This window comes from Carettochelys insculpta, chromosome 2 (assembly GCF_033958435.1).
Source record: "Carettochelys insculpta isolate YL-2023 chromosome 2, ASM3395843v1, whole genome shotgun sequence".
Classification (NCBI taxonomy): Eukaryota; Metazoa; Chordata; order Testudines; family Carettochelyidae; genus Carettochelys; species Carettochelys insculpta.
The window spans coordinates 72,373,632-72,390,672 of NC_134138.1; the positions used below are offsets into that span (position 1 = coordinate 72,373,632).

Below are 17,041 nucleotides of genomic sequence, written 5' to 3' on the forward strand. Positions count from 1 at the left end.
GCCGATTCATCCTGAGAATGTGTTTGCCCTTTTTCAGTAGTGTTACATTTAGTTTGTGGTCCACTGTGACCCCTCCATCCCTTTCTGCAGTAGTCTTTTCTAGACAGCCATTTCCCATTTTGTAGATGTGCACCTGATTGTTTGTTCTTTAATGAGTATCTTGTATTTGTCCTTATCGAATATCATCCTATTTATTTCAGACGGAACTTTAATAATAGTTAAATCACTTGCAACTCCTCTCTAGGAATGACTTTCCAACCAGTTATGCACCCGTCTTATAATAGATACATCTAGGTTGTCTTTCCCTGGTTTGCTAAATATCTGTCACTTCCCCCCCATCCATAAGTTTTGTTACCCTGTCAAAGGAAGCTGTCTGGTTTATTTTGACATGATTTGTTTTTGACAAATCCGTGCTATTTATCATTTTCTTATCTTCTAGGTGGTTACCAATTGATTGCTTAATTATTTGCTCCATTATCTTTGTTTGTAGTGAAATTAAATACAATCCAGGGAATTATAAATCAGTCATCTATAATAGCATGGGTTCTTTGAAAAGTCAGGGAAGACATGAGAGATTCAGAGAACTGCAAAAGGGGCAAACAGTGCCAATACTTAAAAGTTCTCTGTATCTCTCATGTCTTCCTTTACTTTTCAAAGATAATCACTAATGGCTCAGATATCTCCATAGTCAGGTTGTTATATATTCTAGGATGAGTTTCATCAGGTCTGGTGACTTGAAGACATCTAACTTGTCTATTTTTGACCTTATTCTTTCTTTCCCTGTTGTAACCCTGATCCTATTTCATTGTAATTCATTGATAGGTGCCCATTTACTAATAAACTTTTTGGTGAAAGCTGAAACAAAAAAGTCATCTAGCAATTCTGCCATTTATACATTATCTGCTATTATTCCCCTATACCCACACACAGTTGAGTAACAAGCCTTCCCTGTCCTTGGTTTTCTCTTGCTTCTAATGTATTTGTGAAAATTTTCTCAGTAACCTTTATATCGCTAGCTAAATTAATCTCATTTTGTCTTTGCCTTTCTGATTTTGTCTCTACATACTTGTATCATTTGTTTATATTGACCCTTTGTAAATTCACTTAGTTTCCACTTCTTGTCGGACTCTTCTCTGAGTTTCAGATAATTGAAGATCTCCTGGTTAACCCAGGCTGGTCTCTTGCCGTACTTCCTATCTTTCTTGTGAAGTAGAATAGTTTGCTTTTGTATCCTCAATAATGTCTTTTTGAAAAACTGATTTCTCTTGAACTGTTTTTTCCCCATTAGACTGATTCCTATGGGATTGTACCTGTCAACTCCCTGAGGCAATGTCGAGGCTAGAGGGTTTTGTCAACAAAATGGCCATTTTGTCGACCAAAGCCATGGAGCATCCAGATTCCCAAGGGCGTTCTGTCAACAGTAACTCAACAGAATGCAGCATTTTTGTCAACAGCTGTACCCTGCTCACCACAAGGAAGAATGCCTCTGTCAACAGAGATCTGTTGGCAAAAAGCTGGTCTGGATGTTCCTGGGGGCCTTCTGTGAAAAGAAGGGACTTCTGGGACATCAAGGAACTCTGTCTGCTGTGCTTCTGTTTGGCTGTTTAACTGATGGAGCAGCTGGGCAGTCTAGCCACTCTCTGTCGACAGAGTGGATCACTCTTTTGATCCGCCCTGTGGTCTGGCCACGATCAATGGACAGAAGTTTTGTCGGATGACTTCTGTCGACAGATTGCTCTAATCTGGATGTAGCCTGAGTTTGCTTAAGTCCACTGTCTTGAAATCCTGTATCTTTATTATGCTGCTGTTTTTCCTACCATTTCTTAGAATCAAGAATTGTATCATTTCATGAGCACTTTCACCCGATCTAGTGCTTTAATCTCATACTTCCCCTTTCCTATTCAGTACTCTTTTAGCCATATCTAACCATAATGCTCACTTTCCCTCTCAGAATATATCAGTGATTCCACCCTGCTCTTCCCTTGTCTCAAAGGAGCCTTCATGTTACAAGATCACAAAATAAATACAAATCAATTATATATCTTGGTATGTTCCTCTAATTTTACCTACAGCTCTACCATGCATCAGATTAAATCACATGACTTTAAATAACAATCAGCAAAAGACTAACAATCCCATCATAAATAACATGCAGTCCGATAGCACCTTAGAGACTAACAAATTTATTAAGTCATGAGCTTTTTGTGGATAAAAGTGGGTTTTACCCACAAAAGCTCATAATCTGTGTTAGTTTCAAAGGTGCTATGGGATTTCCTGTTATTTGTGAAACTACAGTGTAACATAGCTACCACTCTGAGGCTATGTCTACACTACAAAAATAACTTCAGAAGTTGCTTACTTCAAGGTACAACTTCGAAGTTAAGTACCTACACGCCCTACTTCAAAGTTAAACTTCAAAGTAGGGCACTACTCCATTCCCAGGAATGGAGTAAGGACTTCAAAGTTAGTCTCCCTACTTTCAAGTTAACTTCGAAGTAAGGGAAAGCGCGTGTAGACTCTCTGAAGGCTCCTTCAAAGTCGTTCCTTATTTCTAAGTTAACTTAGAAGCAGAATCCTAGTATAGACGCACCCTGAGACTAATCCCATCAGGGAATTAATTGTCACATATATATCATAAATGCAGTTATGTGTTACTTTATAGATTAAGAAAAACATTCTGTTCTTGATATATAATTAATTTATGTATTTAAATACAGCATGCAAATTGTATAGATTTTTCTGTGAAATTTTTCTTTTGTAGCAGAATAAATGCCTGGTTATTATATTAAACTAAGTAGCAGGAGATCAGAATTTCTTTCTCGTTTGGAGACTCTAGATCTGAGTTTTCTGAACCATTTTGATCCAATGTTAATTTTAAAAAATGGCTTTCCTTTTCCACAATTCCCAAAGAAAATGTATTCTGCTAGTTGAAGACTCTTTGAATATTTTAATAGTACCCTTGGAATCTGTTTGAATTAACCTTCTTGGAAAAAAATACTTTCTGATGGGCACTGTGCAAGCACCGGTAGTTATGTCTACGAGGCAATTTTTATTTCATACATAATGGTGAAACTCTACCATTATAATGTATCAGTGTTGGAAATGGTCTCTTTGCTTAATTGAAATTACTGCATAACAATGTGTGATGATTGGGGTTTTGTTTATATGTAGCTATAGTTTCTTTTGCAACAATATCTGTATTTTCTTTTTACAGTCTTTTCCTGGTCCAAGTCTTGAAAGTGAAGATTTTAACATACCTCCCATAACTCCTCCATCATTACCTGACCACTCACTGGTGCACCTGAATGAGGTAGACTCAGGGTACCACTCGCTGTGTCACCCAATGAACCATAACGGCCTGCTTCCATTCCATCCACAAAGCATGGACCTACCTGAAATTACAGTGTCCAACATGCTTGGCCAAGATGGGACACTGCTTTCAAATTCACTATCTGTGGTAAGAACTTTTAGTCTTTGATTTTAAGTTTAGTTTAATTTAGGTTGTTGCTTTTTTCAAAAAATGTGGGTATCTCTATCTGTTTAAAATATTATCTGTAGGTTGTATCCATGCTTCCCTGAAATCATCACAACTGGTTGTGCCCTGCTCACAGGTTTTAGTCTGGTTACAGAGGGTGAAATCCCATCCCAATAGAATTGTTGCTGCTTTATATTGGTGTCACAAGAACAGAATCAGGCCAATGTTACTGACTTTACTTGAAACTGTTTAGCCCTGAATGACTCTGTTCCATATTTCCTAACTAGGTTCTTTCCATTCTGACTTGCCTGAGCAGAGATATGTACAGAAATGTAGTATTTCCTTTACTGTTTACTAGACTTTAGGAAAACAGCAAATGCCTTTCTCCCCCATTCAAGGAAAAATCTTGTAGCCTTTTCACAATTCAGTCTTTATCCATACCGAGCTCCCATTGGAGAGAATTACATCTTTGGGCCTGACTCTGTCAAATAGTCTTTATGGGCTTGGTCCTGAGAGGAATTGTATTTTCAATCATTTCTGTGTTGGTTAAATTGATTACAATAAGCACAAAGTCACTTTAAATATCCTGTTTTTCAAGAGGCCTTAAGAATAAGCTGCAAACTTTTTGTATGCTAGCTATACACGAGGGAACCAGCTCTGGTATCAGATGTGCTTTTCAGTTGCTACTGACTTGGAATTTATGCCCTCGTATTTTTGAGAATAATATGGCCCTCAGGAGTATGTTGAATGGGAGGAAAAGTTTTTCATGCAAGATTAAAGATACATTTCTGGGATATTTTTTAAAACTTTTCTAGGAGTGTTACAAAACTCTTGAAACACATTATTCAGCCTCCTTGAACAGGAAAAAGAGTTGAATGATATGAAAGGATGTAAGAATCAGAAATGCTGAAAGAAAGTAGAACTAGATAAAGAGTAAAAGCAGTGTTTGATTGAATTGATCTCTTTTATGCCAGAGCTCTGGTTTGGAAACTAAGAAGTCTTTCAAACACTGATGTTCCACATTAGCCTTTTGCAAAGGACTGTGAAGAAAAGGCCTTGAGAGTCTGTAGATTGTCACAGTGAATTATTGGATCAAGGGCAAATACAAAAAAAAAATGAATAGTATAACTACACAATTCTGCTTTGGGGAATTTATGTAGATCAGAACAAAACAGAGGTAAATTAAGGGACGTATGCACTTGGTGGAATATGGAAACACATCATATTTATTACACAATTCCTGATTAATGATTGTTCAAATAAACATGATAATCCAGGTGTCATTTTTTGGGCTATGAACATCTCTTTTGTCTTATGACCCATGCTAACTTTACATCTTTGTCATTTGTTAGAGGGCCTCTTTCCCATGAAAACTTATCACCTAATAAGTAATATTGTCAGTATTTAAGGTACTGGAAGACTGCTTGCTTTGTTTTGTGACAATTTCCATTGTTCAAAATATAGGCATATTACTGCTTATAATCTTGAAGAAAAATGCTCATGATTGTGGAAGTAGGTTGCTGAACTAATTTTAGTTTCAAGTGCAGATACCAAAAGTCAGTGGCCCACACTGAATAGGGAAACAGGATATATGTGTAAAATTAAAAGTAATGTTTTTATCTTTTCCTCCCAAAAGGCACAGGCCTTGGAATTTGTGTAGTCAAAAAAGCACAGATTTTTCAGGCTTATGGCAAATACATATGCCTGTAAACTGAGAAAATAGTACATCAAAGTATTTTTTGTGTGTTCCAAGGGTACTGTAGACACATCTTTGCCTTCAAATAAAGTGTCGTATCTAGCAGTATCTCTGACCTGAGTCTGCTTTCTCTAGTCTTATGCTCAGCTTCATTTGCAATCTTTCCCTTGTTCCCATCCACAGGATTTCTATTAATTGTTAGTTATAATGCAGAGGTTGCCCCCAACGCAAGTACTGTCCACACCCACATCCCTTCAATTCAAGTGTGCTAAAGCTTTGAACTGGAGTTGGCTGGCCTGTCATGCAGTGTATGCCACACACTGGTTAGCTCAGTGTGACAGATAACATAAATACTGTGTTCATCTTGAGTGTTATTTTGCACTGTCACTTGTGGGACTCTAACGTAAAAGAATTTAATTCAAGTGTAGATTACGGGTGATAACTGCAATGAAGATAGTGGTTCTGTTCTGCAACACCACCAAAGACAGAAGATTTTGTGAAAAGTCAGTGCTATTTATTTGCATTTGAAATATACTCCCTGATTTATATAACCCAGAAACTTTAAAGGTTTCTTTTTCTGTACATCATTCTACTTTTTTGATATTATTCATCACCACCCTTAAGTTTCTATTTTACTGTCTTGTCTAACACTGATCCATACCAATAGTGTTCTGTCATATTTCCTGAAACTGAAACTGCTTTATCTATTTCTCAGACTTGCCCAAATTCTTATTACCCTGTATTCACTAATCTCTCCCTTGCTCTCTCTCTTTTGAAAATTTGGATACCAGGCAACTAGCTCCATTTCTCAGGTCACTAATAATTTCTTGCATTAGAATTGTTCTCAGCATTGAACCCAGCACTGAACCACTTTATTAGAATTTACTAGGTTTAGGCCAAATTCAGCTCTTGTGTAAGCAAGTGCAACTGCATTGAATTTCCTCTGTTTTATGCTGATGTGTTCTCAAATTATCTCAAAGTTTAGCAATGATGCCAATATTTTTTATTCCGTATTTGACCTATTGGGTGGTCTGCAATGGGCTGACACCAGCTCATGTTTCACATTTTTAAATAATGAGTTAGTTAATGCTAAGCTGATGGAAGGAAAAAGACAAAGCTGGAAAATACTGAGGGTACAGATCATGGCATTTCCCTTTTATCCCAGCTAGCCAGCGTTTGCCATTGTAAAGTGAGAATTTGCTTGAGTAAGGACTGAGTAAAAACTAATGCCTTTGGAATTTGGCTCAGTATGATTAGAATTTACTATACACTGTACATTATTTCAACAAACTAACACTAAACTGCTGGTGTACTAAAACATATATAGACCTCACTCAAGAAAACGCCCCATTTGAAAGCACTTTGCATAAAGACTGCAAGATTTAAATTGGTATCTGTGAGAGTTTTCATCTGTAAAAGTGCTTAAGCACACAAAATGAGAACTCAGTACCAGCTCAGGGAATTCGCATTACAGATCAATTTCTTATGGATTTTTTACACTGTGGGAATTTTCCTTCCGAAACATGTTAAAATGCTGGGCGATGGGACTTTCCCAATTGCCATTTACAGTATCTGACAATTAAGTTGGGAATTAGCTTGCTTTGAAGTTTTGAGATTGATTGAAGTCTTTCTCTCTACTGTTCAAAAAACATCACTAAGATTTCCCTTTTCCTACATTGTGCTGTCAGCTCATGTTCACTTCAAGATTCCTAACTGGGTCTCTGTTTTCTACCAAAGTGTCATGAACACAATAGTTTTGTTTTTGTTTTTTTACAGTATTGTCAAATATAAAATTATCAAGATATTTCATTTATGTAGTAATTTAAATATTCAGAGATATCTGTGCCTCTTTTGTTGAACTTCTTTAGTCTGGCATTTTTGGGATTTGACCAGAGCCAAATGAGAACACTTGCTACACTACAGGAGATCAATATTGTCTACCACATTACCAACACTTCCACTGCTTACTGGGCTCTTAGGGATAAATTAGACCTAAATAACAGCACAGACCACCAAGAGTCCAGGACTGCGGGCTGTAAATGAACTTTATGGGACCACAGCAAACTTGGCCAAAGCCATGATTAGTGGTCATCCAGCTAACTAAAGCCACGCCAGATTATGGATGTTGCCAGATGCAAGAGGTTCAATCTGTATCTGTGCAGAATCTTTCCTGGCATTGCAAAACTGAGCCTGAAGCATCCAATCAAAGCCCAGAACTCTCTTACGTACAAGAAGTTTAACATAGATATAACTGACCTATGCCTACACCTCTGATTGCTTAGAGGTGTGGGTAGAATCAGTTAATAAAGTTGCACAAATTGTCTTATGTCATTTGGGTGTGTCTGTGGTGGAAGTGAGTAAGGGGCATTTTCCCATGTCACACGATTGAGGCAGCTCCCTTACAACTAGGTCTGTCTCACTTCTGTGGCAGATGTCAGTCTCTCTAGAATTCTATGGCTGTGTCTCCACTTGCCCCCAACTTTGAAGGGCGCATGTTAACCAGGGCAACGGGAGATTGCTAATGAAGTGTTGTGGTGAATAGCACATTAGGCAAAGCATCAAACTCTGAAGTGCTGGCATGCATGTAGCCGCGGGCACTTCGAAGTGTCCACGGTACTTCAAAGTGCCTATACTCAAAATTTTGAGAAGGAAAGGGACTTCAAAGTAGTGTGGGCACTTCAAAGTGCCTGCAGCTACACGCATGCCAGCACTTCGAAGTTTGAAGCTTCAAAGTTGCCACAGGGGAGAATTAGCCTAATGAAGTGCTGCGTATTCACAGCAGCACTTCATTAGTAATCTCCCGTCACCCTGATTAACATGCCCCCTTCGAAGTTAGGGGCAAGTGTAGACAAGCCCTATGTGTTGTATAAGTATAATCTTCCTGAAATTTTCCTTAAGGGTGCAATAAATACCCACTGGAAACTGACAAATAGAGCTATCTCCACTGATTTCTCATCAGAGGATGCATATACCTGCAAAAGGCTTTTTCTGGTACTAAAAAGAATTGAAATATTTCTGCACATTTGTTTGCTCAACACAAAGTTACAGACAGGATATGCTGAATGTCCTGTGGTTGCTTAACACAATCCAAATTAAAATTCTCAGGGCAGGTTTTACATTAAAAAAATACCAGTATTGTTAGAGTGTCCTCATATGTAATGGTTAGGCTTCTTTTTTTAACAGTGTGGTTTATAAAGGCATCAGAATATTTACCAAAAAAAAAAGGCATTTCAATTTCCCTTAATGCTTCAAATTTCAAGTTGTGAAGTTTAAAGTGGAATGGATATTAAAAAGTAATAAAACAGGGCTTTATTTCCAGAATGTTCTATTGGTACTGGCAACAAAAAACAGAATAATGTATGTACTTGGGTTTATTGTCAGTTTTAGTAGACAGTCAAGGCACACTTTGAATTCAAAGGCTACTGTACAACTGTTTTGACAACCATCACATCAGCAGGTACTGTGCAGGACATATGAAACTAAAACAGAAGTGTTTCTGTAGGTCCATAGGGAGTGCAGTACATCAATGAATTCAGATGTATTAGAGCAGCATGAATTTCTAATATGTTGCTATTATGGAAAAGACCACTGGCATATTGAATAAAGTAGCTTTCAAAGGACAGCAGAAAATGTGATTACAGACAATTTCATTTCTGTTTTTAAAATAAATATTTTCAAAAATCTTGAGGTATTTTATTTCATGTTGTGCATAAAATATGTAAGAGTGGACTAGACTAAAGCTCTTTTAGGAGACCAAAGAGTAGATGATGCCAGCTATAATTATTCAGATGTGGAATAACAGAAGCATTAGTTTAAAATAAAATGGATGTCACAGGGGCTTGTGTCCTTCATATAAAAAGCAATAAAAAGAAATTATTTTGCCCACTTGGACAGAAGAATAAAAGCAATGAATAATTATTTAACATTATGCCCCAATTCATCAAAGCCTCAGCAATTACATATTTTTTCATGAATTATTTTTAGCTATGCAGCCCATGAGAGACTAATACTTTAAGCAAAGTATTCCACTGTAATACAGTGTAGGAAATCAGACATCTATTTTATTTTCAATTTCCATATCATGTAAAATGCAGCTACTACTTTTAGTAATAGAGCAGTTGCTAATAAATCTGATGTGGGAGACTGTTGTTCTAGATGGGACATATTTAAAATACTTTTTTTCACCAGCTCCATGGATATAAGTTTAATTTCAGTATTCGTGACTAATCTTGTGGCTGACCTAAACGGTTGATATTTTTTGGCACCTTTGATTGTTACAAGAAAGCACTGAGTCAAACAGAAATTTTATATTGCTGATGAACAAAACTGATAACTTTCTTTACCATAACAAAACAAAAGATTTTCCCCTTATTAACCTAAGTGTTGACATTTAAATCATGCTTAAACAACACTTAGTCCTTTTTTCCTGCCCTACATTTCATATGACAGTGGTACCAGATACTTTTAGTCTGCAGTGACTGCTTCACATTTGAACCTCATTACAAGGCTGATCTTCACCTCTGATAAAAATTTACTCTTTATTCCACACAGACCTGCTGCTACCCAAATGTTATTACTGTGAATTATTGCCATCAGAAATGCTAGATCATAAAACTAAGGTAATAGAGCACCTCATGTTGAAACGATGAATTGGTATTATCTCAAGTGCTTTCATTTTGGAGGGCTGCTGTTTTTTACACAGATTTAAAAAGTCTGGGTTTTGCATAGAAATTAACCTTGACAGGTTGAGGGTCATGGCAGACTGTGTGTATGTTATTGAGCAGCATAGCCAAAGGAATGTGCACCCAGATCTTCAGTGATTGTAATTTGGTCTAGTTTCGTTGTTGACAGTGGAGCTGCGCTGATTTGTGCCACTGTAAGACTTGGTGCACAACATTTAACTTCCCTTACTCCTGTTGCCTCTTCCAATGTCCTGGCATTAGAAACAGAGTTTACATAACCCATGAGGAAGAGAAGGTTAAGAGGTGATTTAATTAGGGTTCTATAAACAGTAATATCCAAAATGAGATATCAGATAATAGAGAGTTCTTCTTTCTAAGACAGAAGCATAAGAAGGTCCTGTGGCTAGAAATGGAAGCTAGATAAAGTGGAAAGAAGCACACATTTTTAACAGGTGAGAATGATTAACCACTGGAACAACTAGCTCAATGGTTGAGATTCTTAGAAATAGTATATTTCATAAATTAAACAAAAAAGATTTTGTGACATTTCAAGTGGAATGGGTATGATGACAAATGTCATTTTTATATCACAATGTTCTGTCATTAACCAGAAAACCACTTTGAGCGAAGTATTTTGGTGAACTTTTTTCATAGCAATCACTCATCATCTAAAACTATTCATGTTTTATTCATTGCACAAGGAGGTGAAACAAATCTATGATAATATTAAATCCTATCCACTGCTGACTAGTTGTGATTTCATATATCAAGAGATGGGTATAGGCTAACGATTCAATTGCATGGCTGGATGGTAAATCCATTATGGAGGTAACACCTAGTGGTGAGTTATATGGCATCTTGTTCATGCAGTTCCCTCATGAGTGATTAATGAACAAGCAGGGTCACAACTGTAAGTGTCAAATAAAACTGAAAAGATAGTACAGTTTGAACCTCTCTAATCCAGCATTCTCTTGTCCGGCAACATCCGTAATCTGGCATGATTGTAGTTAGCCAGATGACCATTTTATTGTGACCAAGTTTCTCACAGTCTCATAAAGTTTGTTTACAGCCACAAGTCCTGGCTTTCAGTGTTCTGTACTGTTATTTAGCTGTAATTTACCCCTAAATGCCTTCTAAGAGCCCAGGAATCAGTGGAAGTGTTGGTAATGGTGGTGGGTCCATCAAATTTTCTTGTCCAGCACCTATCAGGCCTCAAGAGTGCCAGACTAGAGAGGTTTCATATGCATATAGTAAATAAAGAGGATATAAACCACAGAAATGTCAGAATTTTGAGATTTCCAGGAGTAGAGATGCCAACTTTAATTTGCTGCTTTTAATATAGCATGTAGATGTTGAAAAGAGCAAGATAATGAAATGTTTGTGAAGGCTCACTCAGGCTTTGGCAAAAAACACTGTAGTCACCTTAAGGCAATTGAAGCAGTTGCAATAAAATGTCAGTTGCAAAAATTGTAAATTTGCTTTTATTAAGAGCAAAAGAAGACAGGAGCCTATACTGTAGCATAAAGGAGAATCTTGTGCATCAGGCGGAAAGGCCTGCCCCGTTGGTTGCAGTTCTGCTTTGCTATTTTTCTTTATTTAAGTGAAATTTATTTGCTTTGCTTTATTTTACCTGAGACCAAACTGAAACTATATTAAATCTTAAATGGATCACACTGACCCTACCTTCATTTCAGCGCAGGGAACACAGAGCTACATATATGGAGAATGGCAATTCCACATGAAATGCACTTTGTTGATCCTAAGCAGTTGTCTGCATTCTGGAACCAATACACTGCAGGGGCTGCACTTCTGTACTGGACCTGCACTATGGCTGCATTTTGAATTCCCCTTCTCTAGCTTATCCTCTAGCATCTGCAGTACAGTAAGTGTTCAGCAAAACTATAGATCTACCTCGGCAAAAATGGCCTTGTCAGACCCTGTCAGCTTAATTTTTTTAAGGAATGTCCTTCTGAAATCTTATAGCTGTGATATTTTTCTTTTTTTTCTTCATTTATCTCTTTTAAAAGTTTTTGCAAAACTTTTGCTGCCATAATTTCTGTTTAAATATAGTTTGCTGTTTTTGCCAAAGCAAAAATAAATGCTAACCAGGAAGTATTGCTTGGGGGCTGTTCTACAATTTAACAAGCATGCACGTGTACTTCAGGAGGAAATATGCTCAGTAAGACAGGAGATTTCATTCTCAAAGTGCTTGGCTTTTCTAACCACCAAACAACAGGAAATAACTTGTTTGTTTTTTTACCCTATTCCTTCGAAATCCAAATATGTGTTTCAACAAACAACTTCATCAGGCAAAGCACCTTCCCCCATCTGTAGCCACTCCTCTTCTTTTTTTAAATAAAATATAGCCCCCTTCTGAATCCAGGTCTCTCTCTCGCGCGCGCACGCTCTCTCTCTCTCTCCCTTTTCCCATGTTCCTCCTGATTTGGAGATTCCATAAAGACAATGCGTCAAATGCTAATTCTCACACTGTCTTTAGTCTGATCCTGTCTCTCACTGTCATGCTTACCGGTATATGAACTGAAATATATTCCCTCACTTACAGGCTTATACTAAAATGCATTCACGAAGACACATTGGAAACACACTGCCTCCCTCCACCTCAGTATGTGATACTCTCACAGTGTATTGCACCATATAATTGAGAGTGACTTCCTTGCAGCATTAGCAGTTACGTTACTTTGCTGTTATGACAATGGATGAACTTTTAGTGAACTGCAGTATGTTTAAAATATGGAAAAAACTTGAGTGTCATAGCACTGCTGGCTTTTGGGGTTTGTGACCATGACTGCTGCCCAGGAGCCTGTCATCACTGAGGTCACATTAAAGAATTAGTCCCAATTGCTTTTTTGTAGTGGGTGCTAAATTTTAACAAACAGCAGCCCTATATCATGGATCATTTGGCTCCAGCCTAACCATTAGATATGACATAGTGAATCAAGGTGATGAATAGTGATGGATATCAATGCCATTATGACCATCTCATTATTGTTTATTTGCACTGTAATATTCCCTACAATACTCAGGCATGGACCAGAACCTCACAGTACCGGGTGATGCGTAAAACACAAATATGCTGGGCCCAGTCTCAAAGAACTGCTCATTATGCACCTACTGGTTGTTTAGTGAGGCCTTTGTGTGTATGGATATATGAGCATGAACTTTACTTGTTATGGGCATCAGGAGAGGGGTAGGTTTACAAAAGGGATTAAAATGAGGTCAGAGTGGTGAGTCAGTGCAGAAGGCTGAACAATGATGCATTACAGTCTTGCTGATCTTCAGTGAAGAGAGGTATGAGGGGACCTGGTCTCCCCAGGGCTGTCCTGACTTCCACATAGCTGTGAGTAGTGTAGCCACACTATTCCCTGAACCCTCTTCAGAAAGAGGAAGGTGAAAGATGAGACGTATCTAGTTCTAGTCTCTGCAGGCTTCTCCTTATCTCATGATGATGCTGGTTGAAGAATCCACGCACATGGACTCAAGCTAGAACTAAACCACAGTCCTCTGCCATTTGAATTAAATGAATAACTCTACAATTCCAAGTACCAGTCTGCTGTCTTCTGTGTAGACTGGCCACTAGAAGAGATGTAATTAGCCAGCTTGTTGCACACTCTCTTGGTCTAAGGAAACTTGGATCAAATCTCTGAAGTCCACACAAGTTCAGATCCCCATATTGCCTTCTGGATTATCAGCATGGCTGCAACCCCTGACATTTGGCAGCAACGCGTTTGAGTTAAAGAAGTAGTGTATTTAGCTGATTGCAGCAATAGGCTTTACCGACCATGTGGACTTGATGGGGATTGAAAATACATAACTAGCCACAAGATGATGCATTTTTCTCTATTGTTCCCTGGAAAAGAAGAGATGGAAAGTGCCAAAGGGTTGCATGATTTTCCTAGACTTCCCTGGGCTGGGCCTGGCCTTATAATGATGGGACAGTGTTAGCACTGGTGTTGAGTTGCTTACCCTGGGTCACCACAGCCCTTGTGTTGGATAGCCTGCTTTTAGAAGTTTGGGATCTGAGCCTAAAGCTGGTCCACGTAAAGTCCATTAGATTTTTGTGCACAGGAAGCTTAAAGGAAGAGACCTTTGATAAGAATCTAGTCTATTTGTATTCAGTCATGGGATTTCTAATAACCTTAAAAATTTCTTTGTTTCCTATATAGAGTTTCAGAGATTAGCTCTGTTACTAAACTGCAGTTCTTATATGCGCCCTAGCACTCTAAAATAGAATACCACTTTAATGAAGTTAATTACCATTCTCTCGTTCTTTATGAGGCAGCCTCAATTGTATTCAGAACTACAGGCTCAGTGCTGATCTAGCTATTAGCAGCAGCTTGAGTTGCCTGTCCAAAAAAGTACACATTATAAAATAATGATTGGTGATACTATTTTTTTTAGGTTGGGCTATTTAGAAAATGCACTAGTCAATAGTAGTAAGAATGCTTTGGTCTTCTATGGGAACTTTCCTCTGAATAAGTCAAAATGCTTCACAGTCATTAATTAACTTAGATTTCCTCTGCCCCTTGAATAACATTACAAGTGTTATTTATTTACAGTAGTAATCCCTCATTTCTCAAAGGCACTCAAGGAACTGAGTAGCAGAATGAAAACAAAGGCATTTTAATAAAAGCATAATAAAAATCCATTCACTCAAAATAAGATCACAAAAAGAAAGGGGCCCAAGTTGAAAAAGAGTGAAAGAGACAGATTTCAGAAGAGTGATTATAAATTATAGAAGCTACCATATCAAAAGGATGTGTGACAGATTTGATCACAGAGGTCCTATTGGGTCTGTCACCCAGTGTGATGATCATGCCACTGAGCCCGTCTACTTGCCCTCTGGGCCTCCCCATCACGCTGTGTTGCTGGGACAGAAGCTGTGGTCTCTCCCAGCCAAAGAACAGAGTTGGGATAACAGCCTCCAACGAGAGCAACACAGAAGCTGAAAAGCTCAGATCTGGGAGGGCTCAGCTGTGAGGCCATTGACTGCACACACAGGAACACAGTCCCAAAGAGGACCAAAACCCCAAATACGTCTGTCTTACTCTGTATGAAAATTGTATGTGGAGAAGGCTCATAAGGTAAACCCTCTTTATCAGAGAAAGAGAGAGATGCACAGTGGTTGCTTGCAATTCTTTACAACTTACAGTTACAGTGTAACAGTTATTTACAGTGAGCTTGATAATAAATGTTTGTTTTTATTAAGTATAAAAGTAGAATATAAGTGATTGCAAGTGAAAACAGACAGATCAAAGTAAATTAATAAGCCAAAATGTACAAAATATGCCAGCTAACCCTAAAATACGAAGGCTCTGTCTACATTTGTCACCTTCTTTGAAGGGGGCATGGTAATCGGGGTGATGGGAGATTACTAATGACGTGCTGCAATGCAAATGCAGCACTTCATTATGTAAATTCTCCCCCACAGCAATTTCAAAGTGTCAAACTTAAAAGTGCCCCAGCTACATGGCATGCTAGCTCTTTGAAGTTTGACACTTCGAAGTGCTAGCATGCCGTGTAGCTGCGGGCACTTTTAAGTTTGACACTTTGAAGTTGCCGTGGGGGAGAATTTGCATAATGAAGTGCTGTATATGCACTGCAGCACTTCATTAGTGATCTCCCATCAACCTGCTTACCACGCCCCCTTCAAAGGGGGCAAGTGTAGACATAGGCAAAAAAAACAGTGTTTCAAAGTATGTTCCTCATCCTTGTCCTTATTTCAGACTTCAAGTCAGAGTTGATTTTTCTCTGGCCTTGTATTCTTTGAGTTCTTTGTTTTCAGGTTTCATCATATGTATCCTCTTAGGCTGGAGAGGCGATTTCAAAGGCCAAGTGAATAAAAAAGACTGCTCTTCATTTCTTGAATAAACTTTCCCCAGAGGCAACAAGAAGTCCTGTGAAACCTTATAGACTAACAGATATTTTGGAGTGTAAGTTTTCGTGGGCAAAGACCCGCTTCGTCTGACAAAGCTTATGCTCCAAAATATTTGTTAGTCTATAAGGTTCCACAGGATGTTTTGTTGTTTCTGAAGATGTAGACTAACTCAGCTACCACTCTGATACTTTTCCCCAGAGGGAATTCTTTGTTTTACACTCCCCATGGAAGAACACCAGATTTAAGATGGAATCTAGCACCAGATGACATGGTCACATATTTGTAGGACCATCTACAGTTTGGGCTTATGGTAAACACAAGCCATTTACATATCATTTTCTTAAGCAGTAGGCCATTATGTTTCTTTAAGTACCAATAATAGCTTTCACTGAATTACTTATATTAAGAAAACAGGTTTACACTTTATAGTTCTAACTTTACATACAAGAGTGATAAATGCACAAAAATAGACTATATGCATTCAGCAGATCAGAACATTAGAAATGGTGTGTCACATAATACATTTTGACTAAGACATCTTTGAGTTATGCATATTCATAATCCAATTTTCATAATGCAGGGTGGGGCCATGACAGGATGATCACACACCGGTTTCATATGATGGTCAACCATTGAATAATGGGGTGGAGTGAAAGCTAAGGTGGTAAAGTATTTAAGGGTCTCAAAAGAAACAAACTTAAAAACTATCCACCACTTAACATATCATCAGAAAGAATATGTAGTGAGCATACCATGCCCATGATATCTCAAGCCAGTTGTACTAACCACATTCTGGACAAGTTGAAAGTGCTAGAGCAGACCTAGCAAGAGGCCTGAAAAGATACTTCAGTGATGGCTTCACCAGTTCTAGAAATGCAGCTGGGTCGATTAGTTAACATAACAGTATGCAACAGACCATTTAATCCAGTAATGCTACTGGTGCTGACACTGGATCAGTGCTGAGCTAATGGCTCTGCATACTGTTAGGGGGTCACTGGGCTGCATGAAGTATCCAGACCTAATCTGTATCTTTGATACAAAAACAATGCATTTATCACTCATGTTTCAGTGTCTGCCCATCCACCCCATACCTCATATCCAAGGTCAGTAAAAGCAGTTTATCCTGCATCCTTCTGCCATACCCATGCATTTCTGCACACTCCCTCTTCCGCATGGAAATTCCTTCCTGCCCTACTCTGCTGTGCTTCCTACTTCTGCCCCATTATGTTTCTTTTCAATGTCTATGGTGCCAGGGAAACTCTATCTGCCATCAAGAGAGTTTGAGCAAAAAT

General features: G+C 38.2%; 1 protein-coding gene across 2 annotated transcripts in view; it reads left to right on the forward strand.

Annotated features, from left to right (window-relative positions):
• The window catches only part of TOX (thymocyte selection associated high mobility group box), a 289,645-nt gene that overhangs the window by 165,811 nt on the left and 106,793 nt on the right, over positions 1–17,041 (forward strand). For both annotated transcript variants that reach the window (XM_074985767.1, XM_074985768.1), the window contains exon 3: positions 3,215–3,457. In XM_074985767.1, the coding sequence (XP_074841868.1) occupies positions 3,215–3,457 (243 nt within the window). The remainder of the gene's footprint in view (positions 1–3,214; positions 3,458–17,041) is intronic.